The 26,386-nt window shown below is 39.9% G+C and overlaps 4 protein-coding genes across 11 annotated transcripts in view; 3 read left to right on the top strand and 1 right to left on the bottom strand.

Moving 5' to 3' along the window:
• Positions 1 to 1,168: 1,168 nt before the first annotated feature.
• LOC307044457 (afadin- and alpha-actinin-binding protein) lies at positions 1,169 to 8,098 on the top strand. 3 transcript variants are annotated; one of them, XM_079689705.1, is made up of 13 exons: positions 1,169 to 1,517; positions 1,649 to 1,691; positions 1,785 to 1,888; positions 2,368 to 2,436; positions 2,525 to 2,648; positions 2,748 to 2,826; positions 2,924 to 3,044; positions 3,775 to 3,928; positions 4,080 to 4,183; positions 4,257 to 4,418; positions 7,405 to 7,519; positions 7,604 to 7,766; positions 7,898 to 8,098. In XM_079689705.1, exons 2-13 carry the CDS (start codon positions 1,649 to 1,651, stop codon positions 8,016 to 8,018), a joined length of 1,359 nt encoding a protein of 452 aa, XP_079545831.1. In that variant the 5' UTR covers positions 1,169 to 1,517; the 3' UTR covers positions 8,019 to 8,098. The 3 variants fall into 3 exon arrangements, with proteins under 3 accessions (XP_079545831.1, XP_079545832.1, XP_079545830.1); XM_079689706.1 differs by lacking the exon at positions 1,169 to 1,517 and having other exon boundaries at positions 1,535 to 1,691; positions 7,613 to 7,766; XM_079689704.1 differs by lacking the exon at positions 1,169 to 1,517 and having other exon boundaries at positions 1,536 to 1,691.
• A 3,051-nt stretch (positions 8,099 to 11,149) lies between these two features.
• nanos3 (nanos homolog 3) lies at positions 11,150 to 13,042 on the top strand. Its single transcript, XM_079646550.1, has one exon. It carries the CDS (start codon positions 12,377 to 12,379, stop codon positions 13,025 to 13,027), a length of 651 nt encoding a protein of 216 aa, XP_079502676.1. The 5' UTR covers positions 11,150 to 12,376; the 3' UTR covers positions 13,028 to 13,042.
• A 105-nt stretch (positions 13,043 to 13,147) lies between these two features.
• LOC307017074 (uncharacterized protein) lies at positions 13,148 to 19,592 on the bottom strand. 4 transcript variants are annotated; one of them, XM_079646512.1, is made up of 9 exons: positions 19,496 to 19,592; positions 19,170 to 19,212; positions 18,723 to 18,814; positions 18,088 to 18,640; positions 17,853 to 17,922; positions 16,098 to 16,686; positions 15,489 to 15,616; positions 14,948 to 15,046; positions 13,148 to 13,872 (listed from the first exon to the last, which is right to left on the bottom strand). In XM_079646512.1, the coding sequence occupies exons 2-9, from the start codon at positions 19,201 to 19,203 to the stop codon at positions 13,794 to 13,796; spliced, it is 1,644 nt and encodes a 547-aa protein (XP_079502638.1). In that variant the 5' UTR covers positions 19,204 to 19,212; positions 19,496 to 19,592; the 3' UTR covers positions 13,148 to 13,793. The 4 variants fall into 4 exon arrangements, with proteins under 4 accessions (XP_079502638.1, XP_079502639.1, XP_079502636.1 ...); XM_079646513.1 differs by having other exon boundaries at positions 17,853 to 17,919; XM_079646510.1 differs by having other exon boundaries at positions 17,853 to 18,640.
• cc2d1a (coiled-coil and C2 domain containing 1A) overlaps positions 17,957 to 26,386 on the top strand; it is a 23,328-nt gene continuing 14,898 nt past the window's right edge. The window contains exons 1-11 of one of the 3 annotated variants that reach the window (XM_079646483.1): positions 17,957 to 17,974; positions 19,770 to 19,836; positions 20,095 to 20,165; positions 20,289 to 20,424; positions 20,554 to 20,663; positions 21,048 to 21,284; positions 21,386 to 21,701; positions 22,887 to 22,996; positions 23,088 to 23,160; positions 24,036 to 24,152; positions 24,530 to 24,657. In XM_079646483.1, the coding sequence (XP_079502609.1) occupies positions 20,109 to 20,165; positions 20,289 to 20,424; positions 20,554 to 20,663; positions 21,048 to 21,284; positions 21,386 to 21,701; positions 22,887 to 22,996; positions 23,088 to 23,160; positions 24,036 to 24,152; positions 24,530 to 24,657 (1,284 nt within the window). In that variant the 5' untranslated portion in view covers positions 17,957 to 17,974; positions 19,770 to 19,836; positions 20,095 to 20,108. Of the gene's footprint in view, positions 17,975 to 19,614; positions 19,837 to 20,094; positions 20,166 to 20,288; positions 20,425 to 20,553; positions 20,664 to 21,047; positions 21,285 to 21,385; positions 21,702 to 22,886; positions 22,997 to 23,087; positions 23,161 to 24,035; positions 24,153 to 24,529; positions 24,658 to 26,386 lie in introns of those variants that run through there. The other 2 variants (XM_079646482.1, XM_079646484.1) reach the window with 2 other exon arrangements.

Raw genomic sequence — 26,386 nt, 5'->3', positions numbered from 1 at the left:
GCAGGTCAAACATTAATTTAAACCAGGTGCTGTTTAAGAATCAGAACATGTTCTGTTATATATATACATTTATATACACTATATTGTATTGTGTGCCAACAGATAAAGTGGTAGCTATTGAGCTAAATTAATTGGTGTCTTCAACTAAGGTACAGCATCATGGTACTCTTTATCATATCACTGCAGGGCATTTGTCCTTTCATCGCTATTCTGTATATATTTAACATTTTAACTTTTAGGGTTTCTATTGTTAACCTCTATGTTTCTGCCTCTAATTTAAAAACACATGCCTTACATTGTTTGGATAGGGAAACCTGGAGTATATTTCATGTAAATCACTTTTAATATATAAATGGCCAAACAGCCAATGTTAATATATCTGCTGTCGACTTACAAAGTGTTTGTATTGAATGAATCATGCTGCAGTGACTTGTTGCATTCATCGCTCTCCACACTGGAATCTTATTCCAATTAACCAAAACTTTTGACACCGTTAATCTTTTCTAACTTTGCTCCTGTCTGTAACCTTTTCAAAATTAAACTTTTCGGACACTGACTAATTGTTGTATGTGATTTCTTTTTTTAATATAAAGAAAAATCTCTTTTTAATATTGATGGCTTATTTCTAAAACCGCAAAATTGAGTAATTTGTCATCTTCCCACTAAACGACAAAGCTTTTCACCCTCTGTCTGAAACCAGAGCCCAGTCTGCTCTGATTAGTTAGCTGGCCGGCTCTGTGATTGCTCAAGTGATTAAAGAGGCCCAGCCATGACTCACACACTTTTAGTTTATTGTTGCTACTAACACACGAACAGGTGGAAAAAGTGTCACATTAAAAGGTTGCTACGTCTTTTATTTCATTCTGCTTCAGGCAGCTAAATATAGGGAAGTAAAGTGAATGGGGTTGTTGTTTTGTAGGCTGGTGAACTGCTGGACTAAATGTACTTGGTCAAATAAAGACTATGGGGACATCTGGCCACAGTGTCATAAATGCACAGGATAATAGCTGACAAGCAGCACCATTGGCACAGAAGATTAACAGCATGTTCTGTACTAGGTTGTTATTTTATATACAGAAAGGGTCGTGGAAGACTTTTCAGATGATTTATTGATATATGTATGGAAAAACAACACATCCAGGTAATACATGTAGTGTGTAGCAGAACATCATTCTCTAATTTACTTGACAGGTGACATGACATGCTGACCATTTTTGACTTTAATCAGTTTGAGTGGCAACATCTTTTTTTAAAGGCCGAGTGTGTCTTATCAAGTTTTCTCTTCTAATCATGGATATTTCTTTAAATGGGGCCTACAACACCTCCAGCTCCTTATTTAAAAAGTAAACAATACTTTCAAACCATGTGCACAAGTTTATGTTGGGGCAAAAGCAACTGGCTGAATCATGTTGATCCTGAAGCTTCCTTCTGGCTAATGGAGGTAATCAGCAGAAGTGACATCACCTGGAAATAAAACCGGCAGTGTCTGTCTGAGGAGGGTTTACCTTTCTGCTCAGGTAAGGCACTTGACACATCATTGTTTTCCATAGTAAAAAGGTCAAATGTTTTAATCCTGTGCACACCACTTACAATTATATTTGATTAACATTTGCTCTGTCTTGATGCTCTTTTGTGAATTGGCATGAAGATGGCTTCCAGGTTTGGCCAGAAGAGAGTTGGAAGACACTCAGGTAAAACTATCACACATGCTGGAAACACATTAAATCCACACAACCACTTACAACTCTCTGTCCCCTTCCCCCTACTTGTCTTTTGTACCACAGACTCCTTTCTGCTCAGAGACCCCAGCCCTCAGAAGGAGCTCTCTCCAAGTGACTCCTGGTGGGCGGACAGGGAGGAGCACAGAGAGCACGGAGACTCCCTCGGGGTGGGTAAATAATGAAGTGAATTAAATATAGGATATCGTTTTCACATTTTCTTTTGTCTTTTTCTTAAATCAGCAATTATTCTTTCAAAACTATATAACTATTGTCCCATTTGTGGAACAATGTGTGTCAATAGCAGTTCATAGTAAAGGCCTGCACACAAGAATAAAATAATGTTTCTTTATACATTATTTCAACAGGGCATCTCAAAAGCTTGCTGGGTTTATGTCAAGTCAAGTGAAATCATCCTTGGATGAAAAGATGATTGGATTGCTTGCTCTTTTTTGACACATACTTTTGACTATGTAAACAAATGACACCCCATTTGTTGTCCTTTGGGAAATATCAGATAGAGAGAATACATGAATTATGACACGTGTTGTGAGATGGAAATATTCAGTTTTATTGCATGTTTTAAATATTTTCCACAAAATATGCACTTGTTTTATTCTGCGGGGAAATCTAAACCTCTACCTTGAAGGAGCAACTAAAGGAGATGTCTGAGCATGTAGCCAGACTGCAGGACACACTGAGATATGAACGGGCCAAGGTATGTATTATGTGTGGCAGATATGTGACTATCTGAATACATTTCAAACATCTCCCCCTTCACAAAATAATCTCTAACTTGTCGCCAGTGCACTCGTCTGCAGCTGCGGGGTAACCAGCAGGAGGGCGAGCTGAAGCGCAGAGAGCAGCACACCAACCGACTGAAGGAGCGAATGTCTCAGCTTACTGAACGACACCGAGAGAAGGGACCCTGTGAGGCTCAATCTGTCCTGTATCAGCTAAATCCACACAATATTCATCCATGTTTTCTTAAACCACAAAACATTTCCCATATTGCCTTGTTCTCTATAGCCATAGAGGTGTTGAACATTCCCTCTGGAGGTCGAGGCAAAAAAGAACCGCCAATCAAATCATTAAGGTCCACTGCAAAGTAAGATATCACTCTCTGATTTATAGATCTAGCCCTTCAAATGTGTTCTCCACCTCCTTTCTAACCCTTTCTCTCTCTCCTTCTCTCCATCTTGTAGACGAGAAGAGGCCACACTGCATCTGATGTTGGAGCGCAGAGAAGCCGAGCTCAGGGAGGCCATGAAGCTACGCCACAGCCTCACAACTTTACTTCATGGGCTCAGAGTCGACATGGAGCATGTGAGAGAAAGACGAAAGACAGTAACTAGCATTAGTCCTTCTGCCAAAAATAAATCTGACAAACTATAAGTGGATCTGAAAAGGATGATTTATTTTGTATAGTTACTTTGCTGTAGTGCAACTCTCAATTGAATCGAATGGTCTTCCTCAGCAGACGCTTTGTATGTTAAATATATACAGAAAAGTGATGAAAGGACAAATGCCCTGCAGTGATATGATAAAGAGTACCATGTTGCTGTACCTTAGTTGAAGAAGAAAATAGTTTGTTTTGGCAGTTAAAGCAGAGTTTGCTGAACACAAGTTTCAGTCAATCACTCAAAGTTGATTTATATAGCCCAATATCACCAAGTTTACATTTGTCTCGGGACAGTTTGTACAGAATATGAATACGAAACCTTCTGTCCTAAGACCCTCACATCGGACAAGGAAAAACTTCCAAAGAAACCCCACAGTTAATGGGGAGAGCAACAGGCGACGGATCCCTCTACCAGGACGGTCAGACGTGCTATAGATGTTGTGTGTGTGAATTAAAAAAAAGATCATACATTTACAACATAGGTAGTAGATCATCATAGGTAGTAGATCATCATAGGTAGTAGATCATCAAAAGCCCCAGAACAGCTTCTAAAACTATCTTTGTGATGATATTCTTTTGTTGATCTTGTAAGTGATTATGCTGGAAAGTAAGATACATATTCAACATAAAACCAGTCTAACCTTGTTTTTAAAGAGCCTGTCTGACGTGCTGGATGTTCAGGATGATTCCCAGACTGAAGACAAAAGGCTAGACGAGGCTGAGGGAGCGCTAGGGGACCATGTAACAGGAGGAGTGGTTCGGAGTTGGAGGCAGGTGCAGAGCAGACTGGCTGAATTATCTTCTGAAGGTAAACTGCCGGATTTAGCAATCTTTTAAAGTTGTGACTTCCAAAATGAAAAAAAGTATTATTAAGCTGTCTATTTTGGGGTTATTTCTGTGTATTAGTTGACATATTTTAACGTATTCACGTGTAGTGTCTATCACTTAATTTTGTTTAGGCCACACTGGTGTTGGTACCGACCATGAGAAGCTCTTGGCTCGACTAGATTGTGAACTAAAGGAGAGTCAACAGCTTGTAAGAATTCAACAGCAGCTGCTACAGGTGTGGTTCAAACACACTTTCATATGACGTTTTGCTAGTGTCAGACTTTGTAATGCTACCTTTTTGTCTCCAGGACAGCTTTGCTTCCCCTGTCGTCTCTGAACTGGCTGATTCCTACTTTTTGGAAGAGTGGGAGCGTCTTCAGATGCGCTGGGCAGAGCTCGATCATCAGAGGCGGACTTTTGAGAGGGAGAGGAAGTCCTTCACTGAAGCTGCCATCCGACTAAGCCATGAGGTGGGAGGATAATTTAAAAATGTGCCTCAACAGGCTTTATAATCTGTACAGTACACAACACCCTCTGTCCTTACATACTTTATGCGGACGGGGGAAACTACCCCGACGGAAGTGGAAACAGGACGGATCTCTCTCTGTCTAAATGTGCATTTTCAGTAGTAGTTTCAAACCAGTTGATTTCTTACACTAAGACAAAGACAACATGTTCTGTTAAAATGTTTCTCTAATGCTAACTTTTAGTGAATTTAGAATAAATCTATATCTGAATGTGTAATCTAGATGTTCTAATTGCCTTTTCATTATAGAGTGGCGAAGTCCCTCCCCTTCCGGGGGACCTCCATGGGACCTTATTTAGGAAAAATCATGTATTGAAGTCAATGGAGAGAAAGATTATCTTTTGATTCCGTTTGAATTGTGCAACGAATTACACATATGATATTTGTCAATTTAAAAGATAATTTTGCAAGTCAAAAAAAATTAAATGTGTCGTAAAACTGTGAAGTAACACATTTTTTGTGTGAAGCGCTCAATGAACTACATCTCTGGTCTTGCAACACCAAGATGGCTGTCACATTAGCACATTTCACATTTTCAAAGTGAAAAGTATTAAAAGAGGTGAAAATCACTACAAGTCTGGCCATGTTGAGAACTGTACATACACAAAAGGGGAGTTAGTCGGTTCCTTTAGAGCCAGCATGCTGGATCGGCTTTACAAGGTTTCGGTGAGTAACACGAGTGTAATGTGTAACGTTAATGTACGCGACTCTGGGATTTTAGTCTTTCTAGTTGCGTATTGTTCATAGTCTTATATTTCAACAGTTTTAAGACAAACTGTGACATGGAAATCATTTTTTAAGATTGACAAACATCATATATGTAATTCGTGGCACAATTCAAACGTTTTCTCTCTCCATTGACTTCAATACATTATTTTTCAGAAATAAGGCCCCATGGAAGTAGATGGGCGTGACTTCGCCACTCTATATCCCCAACATTTTTGCTAGTAGTTGGTGATGGCGAGATGAAGCCTTATGAAGCTTTGAAGCTTTCCAGCCAATTGGTTCGCAAAAGGGTTCATCTCATGAAGCTTCATCATGGGCTTCATTTGAACACAAACCCCCTGTTGGTCAAAGTGTGTAAAACAGGCAGATTGGACATCTCAACAGTGTGCTCTATCTCAGTGCTTTTCAAACTTTTTTCAGTAATGTACCCCCTTTGAAACATTTTCTCAGCCAAGTACCCCCTGACCGACCCCGAACATTTTTGATAGAAAAAGCCTATATGCATAATTACAATATAGTGATGTTCCATCATCGCGAATATTTGCATGAATTACAACAAACTAAGGATTTTTTTCATCTTTGTGCATGAAAAAAAAGAACAGATACGATTTTTCCAAGGAGTTTTTCAATTGAAGTAATATATATATTTAACAAACCAATGAACAAAATGATATATTATGAAAAACTATACAATACAATACACACATTTGACATGTTTATATGAGGACCCCCTTGGTGGTTCTAGAAATATTTTTTATACAAAATGTGTTTTCTATTTCACTTATTGTACTAAGATTATTTTTGTAATCATGCATGGTATTTTTTTTAATTAACCTTTTTTTTTTTTTTATCTCACGTACCCCCTGCAGTACCCGAACATACCCCTAGGGGTCCGCGTACCCCCATTTGAGAATCACTGTCTCATACCGAGTTCCCAATGAGTAAAGCCTTAGAATAACTCTAAACAATGAACATAAAGTCATATTTTCATGTTAAAAATATTGTTTTTATTCCAGTTGATTGGGATTGAAAAGCCTAAGGAGGCTGGAAAACATTGCAAAGGGGGATTTGTATTCCTTAGTAATATTCATAAACTTAACCATGTTGTAGCCTGAGAAAGGCTAAACCATATCAAAGAATACATTTATTAACTACATTATCTCATTTAGTTGTAGCTTTTATAAACAACAAAAAAGACGTATCGACGAGTCGTTGAACCAGGGACCCTACGGTCGTGAGTAAACTGCTTTCCAGCTGAGCCACAGCACACACGCTAAATCTCCCTGAAAACACTGGAACATATTTATTCATTTATTTATTCACGTTTTTATTCCTACATTTATTTATGCTTGTATCTATTTATGACATGTTCCGACCTCTATATAAGTGAGGTTCTGAGCTCTTTTAATTTCATCGTGTCACCAGCGGGCCCGGGTACAGGAGGGGTAATATGGTTCTTATTATGTCACCATGGGTATTATGAGCGTTGTGGTTCAACCGATCTGAATCGCTTCCTGAAGCAGTCACGTGGTATCGACAGGTAGCGAGGCTTCGTTTGTCATCGATGATGTCACTGGCCCAAAACGATACAAACCTCGATACATGCTTCACAAAAAGCTTCGGGGATTACTCGACACACGCTCCGAAGCCTCGGCGCAATACGTAACATCACTACTAGTAGTGTCTTCCGGTAGCCGACAGTGCAAAAGCGTTGCAACGGCCCAAAACACTCAATTAGGAAAAACGCGCTGCAGAAAGCTAGCTAACGAAGCTAACCACATCTTCAAATATACTGATAAAACACTTACAATAATGAAACAGACTACCTCTGCAAATAGTGACAGTTGGCCAACTTGTGTATATATAATCCCCATACGTCAACACGCACTCCGGTCCCAGCTGTGTGCATCACTTTTTATTGTCCCCATTGCCGCTTTGAGCTTCCTGCAGCGTTTTTTTTGTTGGTGTTTTGCTGCATTTATTCAGCGTTTTTAGTAAATGCTGTGAGTTTTATGAAGTTGGTAAAGTGGTTCTTCATTTGCATGTGTTTTGGCACGTTTGTGTTTTCATATTTGCATCGTTTTTTTTAACTGCACAACGTTTCTGCTGATGGAAGTGTTTGGGCCGTTGTAGCTCCTTTGCACCTGTCGTCCACCGTAGTGTTTCGCCTTTTTTAAAAGCTACTTTTTTCACTGTTTGTACAGCGCTGTGATTTTGAGCAACACAAGGCCTCTCTCCTGAAGCAGAACTATCTATGTGAGCCACTTCGCTCTGGCAAAGGAGCTCCAACCAACAGTAGGACAGAGGGCAGTGTTCTCAGTGAGTATGCAATTAAATTAAACTAAGTGATATGTAATCACTAATGTGGTGAAATAATAAAATAAAAAAAACCCTGATGTGTAGTGGCTCCAGATTTCTGTAGCTTGGGGCCCACTGGCATATCTGGTTGTCTTCCCATTACTCCATCTCCGACCAAGTTGGGGACAGTCGCTCTTTATGGAGTCACGGTACACACCCCCAGCACTCCTGAGCTCTACTCCGCCCTCAATCTGTCCTACAACTGCAGGTTAGTCAAGTCCTGCATTGATAGCAATGGCATGAAGAGAGAAAAAATAAAATTGCAGAATAAACATAAAAAAACATTTTCAGTAATTTCCCCCCTTTTTTTTGTTCTTCTTTTCCTGTCTTCTCCCTCAGAACCAGCGATGTTGACCACCAGTCGGAGACATGGGACGGCCGGGCAAACAGGATGGTGCACACACTCCAGATTCCTCCTACAGACTGGTCACTTGAATCTACTTTTGATGATAGGTGGTAATATATATATATTAAAAAAAAGTATTGTACCTTATTTCCAACTTTTAAAAAATAAATAAATAAAAGCTGATTATAATGTTATCCTGTGTTATTTTCTTCCACGGTGCAGTTTTAAAACAAATCAACTTTTTGGTTAATCTTCCCTGGCGTTTTCTCAAAGTGGTTAATTATGGCATTTTTGACTATGTTGGGCATTTTGACTCACATCGTTGTTGTACTATTCAGAGACACTTTTGGCATGCATGTAAAAAAAAATGTTTACAGTATAATATATAACATTTGTATTTGTCTCCCGTGTGGATAAGTAAAAGTAGGCAGGTAGCCACTTGAAATATTTTACCAGCACCTCAAGGTCAATCACCATTACTGATTACATTTGAAAAGATTAACATTTAAAGATTAAAGACTTGTTTTTTTAAATAGTATTGTCGAAGTAACTAAGTTTTACAAACAAAACCTAAAAAGACAGACAAAACCCATGCTGGGGGGCCGGGCAGAATAGCATGCTATGACCATTCAACAACCGGGTTGCGTTCCGATAATCCAAAAATCAGCTCCTAAATTCTAACCCTATCTCCTATTCCTTGACCTCTGAGTGAAACGTCACGGGGTTAAGGGATAGTGGATAGGAGGATTCAAAAGGACTTAGGAGAAGAGACTGCGGTACTTTAGAGAATCCGAATGCACTTTCACTATCTGACGCTTTTATGATGCGCCAGCGGACGTCAGTGTGCGTCTGCTGCTGTGGTGAAACTATGGAAACTACAGTGTTCTATACAACGGACTACAACATGGATGTTTAATAAGAACGAGGGACTACTGTAAACTCATCTAGAGACTCTGCACCGTGCTCTGATGCTGTTGTTTTATGCATTATGAACGTGGACAACAGAGAAACATTCTTCATGACCAAAGTTGTAATTGAAATAAAAAAGGAAAGTTAAATTTATGCTCGTCACCCTCTCCCTCCGGTCCACATTAATACAAATGATCCGATATGTATGATTGTATAAAAATATCTTTAAATCAATACAAATGTATTTATTATAAATGTTAGTCCTTAACACCTATCACTGTGTATATCACCATTCAAACATCTTTTAAAAGTTGAACAAACCCCACACAGCTCAGTGAAATGTTGACTTTATTTGATCATTTCAGTAAAAACTAACGTTCATATTTCTCTTTTTGATTATAATACTGATGAACGTTCAAAACAAAGCACTTTGGCAACTTACCACATACGTTTTAAAATGCTTAATAAGCACCGTAACTTCCATGATATAATTTCTCCGTTTGTTTCCGTGAACGGCCGACGCAAATGCTGCGGCTGCAAGGCATTGTGTGGCAGCATTTTCTCCTCTCCTTTCGGTAAGGGAGGTCCAGTGGTTCCTAAGCTAAAGGAGGTTATAAAGGAAGTTTGAAACCTCCTTTCCTTTCATTTGGAGAATTGGAACGGCACTTAACATGGCTGCCACTGACGTACTTCCGGGTCATTTCACTTGGTTAGGAAGGTTCCTAAGCTAAATGGACGGTGTTGTGCCGTAGGTTGAAGCCTTGCCGTAAATTGAAGCCCTGTTCGCGGGGACACGCAAAGGTGACATCATCGCCTGTATTGAGCGTTCGTCTAGTTTAATAAGCTTTTTTCTCTCTTTTGAATGATATATTTCCCATCAGATTAAACAGCAAACGGCTGACTAAATAATGTGCATAAAATTGCGAGGAGGCTCGTTTTAAGGACCCTTTTCAGATCTGTCACAATCTTCGTATTGGAACAAACTTCCGTTTTTAAGTGTAGTTCTACTCTGTTATGTTCCTCCTTCCTAAAGAACGGACAATGAAAGGATAAGATGTCATTTGTCAGTATAGTCCTATTTCTTAAAACCTTCGCTGTTGTTTACATGTCTGATACTTGATAACCACGAATAGTAAGCAATTATATGACAGTAATGATATAACATATATGATGATAGTAAGGATGATGATGATGTTTTGGTTTGCATTTGTTTGAACATACTATGAATTGAAGAATAAAGCATATGTTAACTAAATATAATTGAATCAGCTAAATTAACTGACCAGACCATAATCATATTTCTAATTGTGCATATATGTCACTCCGGGTTTACTGTGAATGTTTAGAGTTAAAGTCCCGATGTGACACCATGTGTCACAGCAATATTTATGGCATTTGTTTCATATCAATTTCATCAAGAAATGTTTCCACAACGGGTTAAATGTAATCAGAATCAGAATACCTTTATTCGTCCCACACAGGGGACATTTACATTTGTTACAGCAGAAAAGAGCCGAAGACAGCTTAATGTTTAACAAATGACATGTCATGTAAGCATGTTTATTCTTAAATGGCTTGAATATTAACTTTAGCAACAAAAAACCTTTCCAAATCTAGCTAGTTCTGTCACATGTTTTAGCCTGACACATGGACATCTTGGACATGTTGTTATGGGAAGACAAAAGCAAATGACAAGGACCATGACCCCAGACTGTTCAGTGTGTGTCACTTAGGGACTTCATGAGATAAAAAAGGCTAAAGCTGTATAAGGAACTTTCCAGAACATTAACATTTCATGTGACACCCGTGTCTAAGCAATTCTGTCTGCCTTCCGTGTTCCTGTTGTTATTTACTTCCTCTCTGCCTTCTTCTGATGATTTATCTGTTAGTTTGTGTGTTTAATTCCCATGCATCAAGGTTATTTTCATGTATGTAATTGTTTTTCCTGCACAGTGTAGAGTCTTGTTGTGATGAGAGGGATACAGGTATTTCATCAAATAAACGTGCTCCCTGGAGGTTAGCTACAGAATTGATATCACAATTTAATCGGAGCTGATCACAAGTTGTCATGACTGATCCAGTCATCTCGATGAGCGTTCGGGCTGTGAATAAACAACTTGTGTTTTACTTTTAGGCTGTCTGAAGGTATGGACAGCTATCAAAGCTACTATACATCACATTAAGAACGATGAACAAATGAAAGTCGGACACAAATATATAATTTAAATGATTTATTGAAGTTTGCAATGTTTTGAACAGGCATCCACACAGTCACCTACTTTGTAATGTTCGATACCTCCCTGTAAGCGTCACGATATCGGCCTCTCACCCACAACCTCATATACGAGTACTGAATGTCCAGCAAAGTGATCTTAGGAAGGCAGATATAGCAAAAGATGAACGTAAACGACAAACGATGTTTCTTTGCCGGTAAGTCAACAATGGGTCCTCAATGTACACGCCCCGGATTCCTATGACGAAAATAATAGAATGTCGCCAGTTGTCATGACTCAACTTATACTGCAACACCGGAGCATAGAGAGAGAGAGAGAGAGCTGCGGTCCGCGGGGCTCGTCCTCTCCTCCTGTCCTCACAACTCTTATCAATCCCGCGACCGGACAATTGTTATTTGTTCCTACTCGGAACCAAATTTTGCTTCCCAGCCCTGCAACTGTGCTACACGTCCCGCCCCACCCCGCCCCCGTCTAACTGTACAGAAAGCGGCGAGATGCATTTCCTTAGGAATCGACAAGCAGAACCGAAACTAACATTTCTAAACGAACGATGGCAGACACGTACAATTTGCGAATGAGTTCTGCCTTTTGTAAACTGAATTTATCAATAATTTGACAATAAATCAGGGCAAAAAACGTCACTTGTCCGCCGGACAAGTCAATTGAAAGATCTACTTGTCCGATATTGTAAATAACACGTCCCGGACGGTGGGACGTGTACTTTTTCGCACACTGCTTGATAGAAAATGTTTTAGAGCTTTGAGTTCATCTCATGAAAAATGGGAGCAAAAGTGTTGCAATTATATTTTTGTTCAGTGTAAGATCAATAATACAATTTATTTTAGGGCACCTTTCAAAGCATTCAATGTCACCTTAAAATACAATACAAATTAAATATGAGTGGCATTACAATACAAACATGTGTTGAGTAGGAAACCACAGAGGAAAATTACATTCAAAGGAGCAATTAAAGCGAGTGAAGCCAGTTTGAACACATCATCTTTTAGGATTGCTTGACAATAACAGTGTTTGACATATATATGTTATATCACCTTTGCGCGTCCCCGCGAACAGGGCTTCAATCTACGGCATAACACCGGCACACTGAAGAGCTACCCTGATTGGCTCCTGGGAGGAGTGGTGGTGTGCACCTCTGAGAACCACGTTTACCCAATTTCAAATTAGTTCAAAATCTTGACTTGTGCGTTAGGAGGCGTGCGTCAGCTGCTGTCCTTTACCTCGTTATTTCAAAGTCAACAACTCGCTCGTCCCTCTGTGAGCGCTGTGCCACACAAGACCCGAAGTTTTTTTTCCCGAAAATAAACTAGAATGAACGGCTTGTTTTGGGGACTTTTTAATCACTTGAAGTCTGACAGAGATGGTTTCCAGCACTGGAATGACAACATGGGACTGCCGGGCACGGTCAGAGAGATGATCCAGCACACGGCAGCTGGGTCCTCCTTGCCGGCCCCCGAAGCTCCGAACCGGGAGTCTGATGGTCAGTGTGGGGCGATAATGCCGGCGCGCATTAACGCAGGTAGCCAACGTGGCGCCATTGGGGCAGAATTCTCGCTGTTTGGCTCTGCGTCTCGTCCACCACCTGATGGGTCGGGGTACTCCACAGACAGCTATCGTGCTGGTTCTCCAGACGCTATCGATCCAAGGGTAGTTCAAAGACCGATGGGCTCCCGGGGACCAAAAGACCGAAAGAAATCCTCTTATTTGAAAACCCAGACTTCACCATTGTCACCTGCGTTGCCTGCGCGCATGTCTTGCAGTTTCTGCCGGCACAACGGCGAGTCCCAGTTGGTGTTCACATCCCACTGGCTGAAGAACCAGGTCGGAGATGTTATGTGTCCCTACCTGCAGCAGTACGTGTGTAAACTGTGCGGAGCCACTGGGGCCAAAGCCCACACCAAGAGCTTCTGCCCGAAGGTGGACAGAGCGTACGACTCCGTGTACAAGAAGTGCAGACGCTGAACTAACAGGTAGCAATAAGATTTAGAAGGCTGAATGTTCTTTTATGTTATCTTTTAATGTTCTTCAGTGTGGCTTTGTTTTAGCCTTCTATAACGCTGATTAGAGTTTTTTTCCCAGCTGTTCTATTTGTCAGTCGAGCCTTCTCTAAAAGCGTCTGTTTGGTGTGTTGGTTTTGTGAAGTATTTCAAGAACGTCCACAATATATTAAGCTTGTGAGAAGAGAAAAAATACATCATGCAATGTAAAATGTATGTTTATTTTACATATTTTAAAACATGTTCAGCTTCATATCCCCTGTTCTTGGATTGAAGCAACATCATGTTTCCATGTCAACATTTTAACATTTTAAAGAAATTAGTGACTTTTTCTTTTTGAGGTGTACAGTAAGTATCTGTTCCCTAGCTGTGTTTTATTTTTATTTTGAATGATGTACCAGTGGCTCTTCAGCTCGGTGTTAAAAATTGTGTGAATATTAATGTATGCCAGAAAATATAAATATGTAAATGAAAATCTCTGTGTGTATTCTTTGTCAACATTTAGCTATGAGTGTATGTCCAATAGCAGATGATACTAAAAAATACTTAAAGACTAACTTAACAACGCTTTATTTTGGGAAGAACTAAGACTTTAAACGTAACAATCCAGCTGTCAGTTATACAAAAACACAGTAAACAGTGATACATTTTAACATTTGTACACTCAAACACCTTCATTACTCACAAACCATGGGTCAACAATGAACATCTTAGTGGAAGGGACTTCCTCCTCAACGTTTGGAGCTTCTTGAAGTTTTACTGCTACGCCGCAGGTTCTCCAGATCTCTGTGAGTGGCCATGACCTTACGACTAGAAAGCAACCAGAGGTCAATTATTGATTAATGGTGTCAATAACTTAAGTATTATTTACACATTTGGCAATTGACAACAAGTATTGACAACATTCAGGCAGGTTGAAGATGTTAAGTACGGATGACTAACAGGAAAAGAGGGTAAAAGATGAACTACAACTTATTGCTTTTTGCCCCTTGGATCATCAAAAAGTCAGTCACCCTGAATTTATTTATATTTATTTTGTTTAAAATGTGTGTCTTTACATTTTATTTTGGCTACCACTAAACCCATAGTGTATTAGTTTGACTTAGATTTGTATCTTCAAAGCCTGAGGTGATGGTGCCAAGCTGTCTGGCTGAAACCTGATGACACCATCCAGCCAATAGGAGCACAGAGAAGGTTGAGAGGGGAAAAAACCGACCAATTAACTAATTAATTAAGAGTCAAAAGTTCAACTGGGAAGAGAGCTGAGCAGGAGATGAATGCAAAGGGAGGTAAGAGCCAGTGGTGTAAAGTAACAAGTACATGTACTCAACTCAAGTACTGTACTTAAGCACAATTTTGAGGTACTTTTACTTTACTTGAGTATTTCCATTTATGCTACTTTGTACTTCTACTTGACTACAATTCAGAGGTAAATTGTTTACTTTTACTCCACTACATTTATGTCATAGGCCTACTTTTAGTTACTTTACAGATTTGGATTAATGATGTGAAATATAATCAAGTGTTAAATCAGACCTGGAGTAAATTCACAATCTAACCAGCAATATACAAAGTCAATACAACTAGCTGCACCTTTACCAGCTTTAAAAACACATCAATAACTATATCAGAACATATCGTATAGTATTCTGAAATGGACCAATTTGCATATTGAGCATTTGTTATGCTAATATCTTTTAATATTTACTTGAGTAACATTTTGATTGCAGTACTTTTACTTGGAACAGAGTATTGCTGCACTCTGGTAGTTCTACTTTTACTCAATATCTGAGTACAATACAAAAGGGCCCCTAAAGGAGAAAGAATGATGAATATATACAGGTATACAGTATTTGATTGAACAGAAAATGAAGGCTTTCCTTACTTTAGAGAGGAGAGTTCTCTGATGAGCCCACAGATCAGCTCTGTAGCATCTTCATGGTCTGGAGAACCAAGATCTTCCTCCTCCATCACATCCACCTCACTGGATGGAGAAAAGTGTACAATGTATCCAACTAAAAGTGAATCTGAACTGTCAGTTCATTACAGGCTTTCTACTGTATATATCCATCTATAAACATGTTCAAATATTAAACATTTGTTTTCATTTTACAAAAGAACAAACGTGTAGACATGACAGGAAATGATTCCAGTAATCAGATTTTGTCCAAATGTTATATTATCTTCTGTCTTTGTTTATATTATTTCAGGTGTCAAAGTAGCTCCTACATCCTTTCCAAAGGTTTAACTCTAACAACCTGTCAATTTGTACGTTCTTTTTTCACAATAGAAGCAAAACCCCACTGAGTTTCCCAAACCTCTACTGAGCTAAACCCTGAGCTTGTTCGCTCTTTTCTCTCGACCGTCCCTTTCTTTAGACCACTGTCAGGTTACTTGTAGGACTTAACGTTTCCCTTCTTCCTTACCTCAGACTGATAGTGTTCAGCTGCGAGTCAGTAACGTAATCCAGGTACCCAGATCCAAACGGGTCGGTGGTGTCCCAGGTCTGAAGGGGCTGAGTCGATCCAGCACTGTGTTCCTTATCACCATCACACTGTGTGCAACAAAAATAAATGTATCATTTCTGTCAAGCAAAAAACAACCTTCAGTGTTTATCAATTCATTTATACTTGAGTGTTTTTAGTCAAAATAGATTGGGTGTCAGAAAATTGGAAAGCCTGCTTTTGCTTAGAATATTTAAAGCTATTTTCCATTTCCCCCAAACACATATATAAAAGAGAAGAAAACAATCTTCTCTTTTAAGAAGCTGGAACCGGCTAGAATTGGTTTTTTTCTCTAATTAAAAATATATAATGTAATGAATAAAATGACAACTGAATTGTGTTTAAATTCCAATTATCTGTTTGATTAATTCTTTAATAGTTTCAGCAGCAACTCATAATTAATTGTGTTGCTATTGCATTATTCATAGAAGCTGCACAATCATGTGTGGCAATGTTAGGACAAACACTATTCGCTGAACTCACAATGACAAATATTTTATCTACGAGCTACATGTAAGTTACACGTTGTACCTTTGTTCCATCACTCACGCTGTCTTTCCTCTCTGAGCCACTAGGCAGCGCTGCAGCTTCGCAGAGCTTCACAGTGTTCGATCCTCCTGACTGGGGGTCTGTGGGTGAAGCACCTGCCTCAGCTCCATCGCCAGCCCCGTCCCCAGCTCCGTCCTCCGCTCCGTCCCCAGCACCACCAGTCAGCTCCTCCTTCTTCTCACTTGTCCTGGTGTCACTATTCACCTGCAGAACGGCAGCCTCCATCGCATTCCCGTTCTCAGTCTCCTCATTTTGAGTTGGATTAGAGTATAAAGTGATGGCAGGACTTTGGTGTTCTGCTGCTGCTGACCCATCTTCCTCGTCTTCTATGGGTTCCTGAGGTTTTTCAGCAGGAATCTCAGCAGCGCTGCCCTCAGGTTCCTGCTGATCCGGATTCTCCAAAAGCTCTTCCTTTTCCTCCTCTGTCGGCGGCGGGTCTGACTTTGTGTCAGCAGTTTGCTCTGGACCAGGCGCTATGACACCTTCAACCTCACAGCTCTCTCCCATTGGATCACATGCAGCACTGGTCCCATCTGAGGTAGTGACAGTAATGAGGACTTCTGTTTTCTCCCTGTGTGTTAAATCAAATCAATTGTATTACTGATGTGTGATCAAGTATATTTGTCTGTGTTTTATTCAATGATTGAAACTTTTAAAAAACTTTTTTTTATACTGAAGCAGTGTATATTCCCTACGGCCCGTCTACACTACAGGCATGAAAAAATCTTGAAGCTGGGCGTGTCTGAAGCAGCTTGGCGATTTTTTGCGAGCAACCAATCACATCAATCTCCCGCCCCCGACATACAAAGCGATAGCAATGTTAAAACGAAGTAAACTGGATATAAACTCTCCAAACAGGCGAAAAAACTATCAGTTTCACCCACTGTCTCTGCCACGTCCCTCCATGCCTGGTTCCTCCGGTTTGTATCCCGGTAAATAGTTCCGGTCGTAAAGAACCGGGTGATTTGCTACCGTAATATCTCGTTTGGAATATGAGGAAATTAACTGCGGTCTGGCTCTCCCAGCTTGCACGCGGTTTGATTGGCTGCGCTTGCACTGGCGGGATTTGCATAAACGGGATTTGATTGGCTGATGCCAAGCATCGAGCCTCAAAAGTTGAACATTGTTACATTACATTGTTCAACTTTTGATGCCGATGCTTGCAAAGCCATGCCATGCTCCCCACAATGCAGTTCGGCGAAGATTAAAAATCTTCTACGTCACCCCATTCAAGTGAATGGGCGAAGCGTTGAAAGCATTTTTTGATGCCTGTAGTGTAGACGTACCGTGTAGTGTAGACGGGCCGTAAAAATGTGTCCACAATAGATTACAGATGTTAATCTAAATTGAGTAGTATGAGAAAGAAGGGGTACACTTTGCTATTTATTTCACTCTTGATTAATCTGCTGATTACGTCTTTGATTTATCGTTTGGTCTATAAAATGACAGTGACAAATATACATCTCAGTTTCGTAAGTCCAAGGTGATGTCTTTCATGTTTTGTTTTGTCCGTCCAAAAACGAAAGTATTTATTTTAATTTGATGTAAAACTGAGAAAAGCAAGAAATCTTAACATTTTCTGCAAAAAAAGCTTAATTTTCTGCCCGTTATGCATTAAATCCTTACTTTATTGACTTCCACCAATGGTCGTTGTCATGAAAATGTGAAAGTGAAACAGAAACCAAAAATGTAAGATATTCAACATGTTGTTTGTATTCCTCACTAAATGTTTCTGACCTGTCTTGCCCTCCACAGTTACTGGACTCAAGTTGTATATCTGGCACTTCCTGTTCTGTGACACTGCCTGCTGGGATGGATGATAAGGGGGAAGAAGATATCATCTCTTCCTGAGCCACAAGGTCAGCTGTGTTATTACAAATCATTATCTTCTCGACTCTCTCCTGTCTTTTATTCCCATTTTTTTGTGTGCGCAAAAAATGACTTCGCTCCCTCTCTGTCAGACCACACATACCCATCCTTCGCTTCTTTTTGGCTGGCAACCCCGCTGCCGCCTCCTTAGGGAGTTCCTTGACATCAGCCATGTTCACATTGCTTGGACGGCTTCTTGCTTGGATGGCTTCTTGTTTTTTCTCTGAATCATATTGAGAATTCTCCCTTGCAACCATTTGCTCATCCAAAGCAAATGTATCACCCTCTTCAGAGATTGCCAAGAAGAACTGGAGTTGATCGGTGCATGTTTGTGATCTGTTACATTCCACTGCAGTCATTTCCCCCTGGTTCTTTTGAATATTGTTGCCTTCATTACCGGCATTTCTTTTAAATTCCTCCGGCTGAGAAACATTGTTGTGATTGGCGACTGCTCTCTCTTCTTGATCTTCTTGAGCTTCAACCTCCACATGTGTTGCTTCTGAATGTTTTTCATATGTGTCAGGGTCTTGTTTGGTGAGAGAGGAGAGTCCTTCTGCCTCATGCTGTTGAGTTGAAATCATAGTAGATTCCTGCACAGGGGTCGGGTGGGACTGTAGCAGTTTGGCATCTACTGCTGAGGTACTTCCTTCAGTGTCCTGAAAATCAAAACAGACTTCATGTGAATACATTGGCTTGATAAGATGTAAATGTAAGTTCTGTTTGAATCACCTTAATTACCTGTTGATGGCGAGAAGCCTGGACAGTTTCTGAGATTTCCTCACTCGGACATTCCCTCTTCCTCGACCTGAGGGACCGAGGCTGCAGTAGAGCTGAGTTAAGTGCACACATGAGGACCAACTCAATTAAAATAATCACTTTACCTGATTAATATTCAAACTTGGCATTTCATGGTAAAAGGAAGCAATTATAAATCAAGGAGAACTTATTGTTGAGTCTCAAAATAACGGTATTTCAAACATTTCAAATATTTAAAAATTATATATATTTTAACAGAATCATGTCACTATTTATTTTGTATTTAAACTTTAAAAAACAAAACAAAATCGAGATGTGTTGTGATCAAAATGTTTTTTTTAAGGTTTAAGGTTGAGACTTAATGTTAAAGTGGTAACCACTTAGATTGCTTCTGTAAACAGTAGCACATTATAATATTATCTGCTTTACCACTCCCGTTGATCTTTGCTTTTCCTTTGGTCATCTCCTTTTCCTTGAGAATAAAAATAAAGAGGACAAATAAAGACACAACATATAAAAGAAATATCTTTAACCTAATACAAATCATTTCCCATTGTTACGGATTAGTTTATAGTAAGCTAACAATAGTTAATGTAGTAAAGGCAGCTAGCTAACAACAACTGAGTGAATAAAGACATTTGGAGATATTACTTTTGTAACGTTATTAAGTGTATTTGCTGCGGTTCAAAAATCAATGTAGGATTATTTAAGTTAATAACTATTAGGTTACAGTGACAAAATGTCGCGTTATATACCTTTTCCCACAGTCACACAACAATAGTCTAAAGTTTGAGGTGTACGCAGAATTTCAGAGCATCTTTGGGTGTAACGTCACGGCGGGGTTTTACGTCAGTAATGGGTGTGTTTTGTCCAGCCGTAAAGCGCGATGTGCGTTTCCCTGGGAGACGCAATGTAGGAAGTAAATTCCAGAGCTCACCGTTCTTGTTTTGACAGCTCGAGCCTAACGTAAAATTACACTTGCCTGCTTTTATATGCTCTCTTGTCTTTTCTCCTGTCGTTTCTGAGCAGTTTTCGATTTAAATAACCGACGCGACTGGCTGTAAACATTCACACCACGGTCCGTGAAACTGCCAAGGTAAACAGCGTGCCTGTACATTCATTCGCTAAAAATAAATGGTATGTTGTGCTGGCTGTGAGCTAACTCGAGCAGAGAAGCTAACTTGATACAGGACAGTGGGAACAGTTTGAATTATTGCACTAAGTGGCTGCTTTTAAAGTCAGTGCCCACTATGTAGGGCTGCACTAGCAGTGGATACTGTCATTTGTTGACATGTTCATCACCTTTCTCCTTGTTTCCATTTTCTGAACTAAAGTAACCCTCTTTAACTTTTAGGTAGTAACAGTCCAATGAGTCGCAGTCGAAACCCCCCTCCCCGGGGTCAAGGGGCAGCACGAGCCAAACAGGTAAAGCCAGTCATGTCTGATAGTCAGATGTCTGCATTATATCTACTGCTATCATGTCAACAACAGGTACGAGTCAGCAGCTCTGTCCCTTTCTTTATGCCTGTCTGTTTTGCTGTTTCTCAGATGGGGCTGCTCCTCGACCTATCCCCGGGCGGAGGGATGGATGATGACGGCAATGATGAAGATCTGGAGGCAGAACTGCTGAAACTGGTGGGAGGAGGTGGAGGGAGAACGCAAGGGAAGAAAGGTGATGGCAAAGGTGAGTACGAATCTTACACTGATGACATTTGTTAAAATGTTCCATTGTGAAGTACAGTTGTCTCTGATACCTTTACTAGTACTTTGTATATGATTAAGTGCTGATTGTGATGTATTTATGTACATACAGCTCCTGTTCCCATGGCAGATATAGAGCGAATGGCAGCTCTGTGTATGAAAGACCTGGATAATGATGATGACGTGGATGGTGAAGATTTGGATGATGATGAAGACCTGCTGGTAACAAAGCTACATTGTTTTTGTCCCGTTTGAGAATTTGTGGATTCATTTAAATAATTTTCTTTTTAATAGATAAACAAGGACCACCAATCAAAAATGAAAATCATTGGCTACTCCCAGTTTCTCCTATGTGCTAAATGTGCTGCTTTTCTTTGTCATGTGCTGTATGATAATACACATCAAATGTAATGCGCATGGTAGTTCACAGACTAAACGATGACTAAATACTGAAACAATTATCTGACTATAAAAATGAACTGTTACTTGCATTCCTAATCCTTTTCACTTCACGTTACCTATAATATACTGTTGAAGCTTGGATGTTGATTTGCTTTAAATATCTGGATTTATAAACAGTATGCACTCCTGTGTTTCCGTACATAGGCAGAACTGAATGAGTTTTTAGAGGAAGATGAGGATCACACTCCTGCTCCGACCCCTCCTGCCGTCACACCGACCGTTCCCAAAGCAGGCGTCACATCCCTTCCTGCTGCTCCCAGCGGTGCAACTGGGTTGGAGTCTCGTCTATTGGAGCGCATTGATATGTATAAGACAGCCATTTCGAATGGCAAGGCTGCAGGGGAGACAAGCAAAGTTCGAAGATATGACCGAGGTTTGAAGGTGAAAGAATAATATCAATCTAAAACTGAATTTTGAAGCAAATATATTCATTTTAATGTGAAAAAACATGTGTATGCCTTTTTTTCATTTTTCAACCCTAGACATTGCAGTCCATGTTGACATCTTTCAAGAAAGGAAAGCCTGTCAATGAGGAGGAGATCCCGCCTCCAGTTGCTCTCGGCGGAAAGACCAACATCCCAGCAGAGTCTGAGTCCATCAAAGAACGAGAGCTGCCGGAGCCCGCCCTGATACCCTCTCCTCCCACCAATCAGAAGCCTCTGAGGGAGGCGCCTCCTGCAGCTCCTAATGCGAAACCTCTGCATCTGACTGTGCCACAAAAGCCTAATGCTGCCATCACCCCTGGAACACCTGCCATCTCTCCCCTCACCCCCTGCCAGCCCAACGCACAGCACTCAGGTAAACAAACATGACCACATTCAGTCACCTGTGGACGCCTCTCCTCTTCACAACTCACTGGTAATGTGAACTGTATTTATAAGAGCAAAAATGTGGCGGTAATAATAATCATAATAAACTTTATTGGTAAAGCACTTTTAAAAACAATTAAAAAGTGCTTTACACAACGAGATCTAATTATGTACACGGTCAAGATTTTAAGAACGAAAACATCAAAAATAATAAATAAATACAAATAAAAGGTGTATCATGAAAACAGGCAAAAGGGTGAAAAGAAGGATAAACATAAATAAACATTATATTTACTGTTGGAAAAAAAAGACCTTTTCTGTGAGGCCTTTTTTTCTAACCTGTGTTGTTCCACTAAAAAAACATTACATTTATTGAATCACTTTTAAAACGGAAGTTTGTTTATCAGCATAAAATGATTGAATGATTATTGGTTAAAATGATTTGTGATCAATGGGTTTGCTTACATTTCCTCATTAACTGTTGACTGACATTTCTTTAGCTTTGCTTACTATAAATTGGGATTTATTTACTATATATCTATCAATTATCTTTCACAAAAATCATTGTCCATAACAACGACTACTTTCATAATCCCATATTTGTAATTTCTTGCTGCTGAAGTTGCTCCCCGCTAAATGTCCCTGTAATCCTCCTGAGCTTTTAAACCAGGGGTGTCAAACTCAATTTCATGGCGAGCCACATTCGCATTATGGTTACAATATTAAAAAAAAGGCAAATTCTAAGAAAAAAATGCATATTTAGAAGAAAAAAAGGCAAATTCTGAGAAAAAAGTCAAATTTGAGATGCATTGTGAGACATGTAGTTTATGGGCAACGTGCTCCTGTAAAGCGGCACGTAACCGTATAATAAACATATTCTTTGCAAGCTCTTGTGGGGCCACATAAAATGAAGTCGCGGGCCGGATTTGGCCCCCGGGCCTTGAGTTTGACACCCCTGTTTTAAACTAACTTTTGTTTTGTATTATTTGTTGTCATCTCTCTTATTCTGTCACACACACACACACACACACACACACACACACACACACACACACACACACACACACACACACACACACACACACACACACACACACACACACACACACACACACACACACACACACGCACACGCTCACACACACACACACATGTATGCTTTGCCTCCATTCAGAGCTGAAGCAGGCAGTGCTGTCACGACAGAGGGAGTATAAGATTGCTGCCATACACGCCAAACAGGGCGGAGACATAGACCTGGCCAAACAGCACTACCACATTGCCAGGGTAACACAACCAATGTTAACGTTATAGCATGAGTACATTTATTTGGTTGTGTGTGGAAAAAGTTGAACAAAGTTGATCTGTGTTTTTGCAGAAGATGGACGTGCTGGTGGAGGCTCTGGACCGAGGTGAACCAGTTGACCTGAGCTCTCTACCGCCCCCCCCTGGTCAGTGCTGCCACTCTCATGGAGTCCTTTATGACTGCACTGTTCACTATCTTCTCTAGGTTTGGTTTATCTCGCTCAAACTGGTTTAGTGCCTATTTGCCTTTAATGTTCATCAGACCTCACTGCATGACCTCAAACTTTTACTTTACTCTCAACTGATGAGACAAATATTTTATTTGTTTAAGTCCATAAGTGATTGTATACAATACTTTTAACAACTAGTTTTTGTCCATTAATCCAGTTTGATTTCCCTTGCATCTTTCGGACATCCATACATAATGGTACAGAAGCTGAGATTGCTCAATCTTATACATTGATACTGTATACATATTTGGACATTGACACATTTTTAATCCTTTTGGCTCTGTACACCACCACAATGGACTTGCAATTATACAATCAATATGTGCTTTAAGTGAAGACTTTCAGCATTTCAGCAGGGTATTTACATCCCAAATCAGATGAATGGTGTAGGAATTACAACCATAGATTACATCACATACGTGGTATCCCCTCTTTAAGGGTTAAAGGGATCAAAATTGTGTCCAAACCAGACTGTATATATAAATACAAATGTAAGATTCCATCTCAAAACAACTTGATGCAGTTTACAGTTTTGTTCTCAATAACAACAACTGATTCCTACATGCTATTCATTTAGTTAATGAATAGCACTGACTAACTATTGATTCACCCTTTGGTAAACACAGAACTAGGAAGACTGCTTTCCAGAACTTTGCACCGTTTTCAATTATTTTTAATATTGGACCTTTTTTTGTCTGTTATTGTTTTATTTTCCATATTCTACCCCCCTGTTGACGGGAATAGTTTTGATAATAATAATAACCTATCTCCATCCCTTCACTCACCTGTAGAAGACGTAGTGGCAGCCCAAAGTGCTCCTCCTCCTCTTCAATCTTCCTCTAAACCCGCTGCCCCCGCTGCACCTGCTGCACCTGCACCCCCTGCACCCACCCAGGTGGCCACTGCCGGTAAGACTCCAATAGCCCTAATCCTTCAGATGATAAAAATGATCTCGGTTGAATTAAAATAAAAAGACAAATCCGGATTTATGTGTGTGTGTGTGTGTGTGTGTGTGTGTGTGTGTGTGTGTGTGTGTGTGTGTGTGTGTGTGTGTGTGTGTGTGTGTGTGTGTGTGTGTGTGTGTGTGTGTGTGTGTGTGTGTGTGTGTGTGTGTGTGTGTGTGTGTGTGTGTGTGTGTGTGTGTGTGTGTGTGTGTGTGTGTGTGTGTGTGTGTGTGTGTGTGTGTGTGTGTGTGTGTGTGTGTGTGTGTGTGTGTGTGTGTGTGTGTGTGTGTGTGTGTGTGTGTGTGTGTGTGTGTGTGTGTGTGTGTGTGTGTCCTGCAAAGATCTCCCTGCTCCCAGCAGTCTGGGGGAAGCCCTGCAGCAGAGGATGGACATTTACAAATCAGCAGCAGAGGGAGCCAAGAGCAAAGGAGACGATCGCAAGGCTCGCATGCACCAGCGCATCGTCAAGGTACACACAAGTCCTTTCATATATTGTTGTTATTTTATTCCTCTTAAAAATATTTAATATTTACAGCTTCATCTGAATCCAATACATCATTAGATATTGATATCTACTATTCAAAGATACAGTTAACTATGAGGCACGTTGAATTCCTGTAACTTGGACGTGTTTTTTTTCATTTCCCTGAATAGCTGGTGTGTGACTCACTTTATTTGACTGGAAATACACTCGTCGCTTTGCCCGTAATGACTGCTGTTGCTTATTTCAGCTATCAGAATAACCTGCCATATAGGCTGTCTTGTTCTCCGATGATTGACTGATAAATTGTGACTTTGAATTCAATTGGACTAGGCTGAGGCAAGGTTAATAGATGAAACAAGAACATGAAAGACAGAACTAAAATGTGTTGTTTAGCGAGTGTAATGCTTTTGTAGGAGCAGAAGCACATTTGTGAGTCATGCTTTTGCCAGTAATGTATATATATGAATATATATATATATATATAGTATATTTATATATATTTATTTCGGGTAGCAATGCAACATTTGCACTGTTTTCTTTCAAAGTTGTCAATTTATGACCAATACAACAATATTTAGTTTGGAAATAATCAACTCTACTTGGCAGCTTTATAAATATTCAAAAAAGCAAATGTATAAACAAAAATATTAGAGCTGTAACATCTATTTTGATATACGATTAATTGTTAAAGACAGAAAATGCTGTTTTCAGCCTCTCCACTACAGAGATATCCTCCTTTTCTCTGACAAATATCATAGTAAAGGAACACGTTTGGGTCCAGACTAGGGATGGGAACGATTAATCGAATATTCGAGATTATTCGGTTATTCAAATATGAGTTATGAATATTTTTATTGTAATTTATTTTCTTTTTTTCCCTTTTTTTTTTGGAAGGGTGCCTAAGTTTATTACATATGATCAAATGGAATAATTCAATGAAAGTGCCATAGCTAAGTGTGTTAGGTCTAAAGGTGTGTTTAGCTCCGCTCACCTGTCCCTCACAGCGGGCAGAGCTGCAGGTGCTGATCTCTCTCTCGTGTTTATGTCCAAATCCATCAGATCTAGCTAGTTCTAGCTAATGATATGTCTGCTGCCCCTCCCTACACGCAGATCACGCAGACTCAAACCTCATCTTATGCCCAAATCCCAGCTGAGAGGGTCTTCTCTACAGCTGGCCTGATTGTGAATCGTCTCCACACCCGCCTCTCCCCTGAGTAGACATGCTCATATTCTTAAACAAGAATGAGTATTGAATAGCTGCATTCTCTGTTGTAATAGGGTTACGTTACCCTAACCCATTGTTGTCCGTGTTACGTGTATGATCCCTCTTTCATTTAAAAACCAAGTTATGTTTTAAGCCTGAAAGCTGTAGGCCTGTAGTTATCAAACTGTGATCACCAGTTCAATGCATTTGACAAATTCAACTTGGTTTCTATACTTATTTGAACATGTATTTATTTATTTACTAACTCATTTTTTTTTTTTTTTTAAACATTTCCCCCACATATCTTTTTTTTATAGGATATGTACATTTCGGTTGATCGGTTAACCGTTGTCAAATATTCTAATATACATTTGCTTTCAAATTCCCATCCCTAGTTCAGACATGTAAAGACAACACCTTGGACTTGGAGGGATGGGAATGTTACACTCTTTTCTGACATTTATTAACCAAACAATCAATCTATGAAATCGGTAGCTTCATTGATAATGT

The sequence above is a fragment of the Notothenia rossii genome (genome assembly GCF_949606895.1).
Source record: "Notothenia rossii genome assembly, chromosome: 1".
NCBI classification, from domain to species: Eukaryota; Metazoa; Chordata; class Actinopteri; order Perciformes; family Nototheniidae; genus Notothenia; species Notothenia rossii.
The sequence above is the reverse complement of the archived record's forward strand: the minus strand, read 5'-3'. Positions and strand labels throughout refer to the sequence as shown.

Bases quoted from the DNA above. Each gene is read 5' to 3' on its own strand.
- LOC307044457 (XM_079689704.1), top strand. From the start codon at position 1,643: ATGAAGATGGCTTCCAGGTTTGGCCAGAAGAGAGTTGGAAGACACTCA. The intron at 4,419-7,404 runs GTGGGAGGATAA...CTGTTTGTACAG, and splicing joins CCATCCGACTAAGCCATGAG to CGCTGTGATTTTGAGCAACA. The intron at 7,767-7,897 runs GTTAGTCAAGTC...CTTCTCCCTCAG, and splicing joins AATCTGTCCTACAACTGCAG to AACCAGCGATGTTGACCACC.
- nanos3 (XM_079646550.1), top strand. From the start codon at position 12,377: ATGAACGGCTTGTTTTGGGGACTTTTTAATCACTTGAAGTCTGACAGA.
- LOC307017074 (XM_079646510.1), bottom strand. From the start codon at position 19,203: ATGACCAAAGGAAAAGCAAAGATCAACGGGAGTG. The intron at 18,815-19,169 runs GTAAAGCAGATA...CACTTAACTCAG, and splicing joins AGCAAAGATCAACGGGAGTG to CTCTACTGCAGCCTCGGTCC. The intron at 18,641-18,722 runs GTAATTAAGGTG...TTTGATTTTCAG, and splicing joins AGGCTTCTCGCCATCAACAG to GACACTGAAGGAAGTACCTC.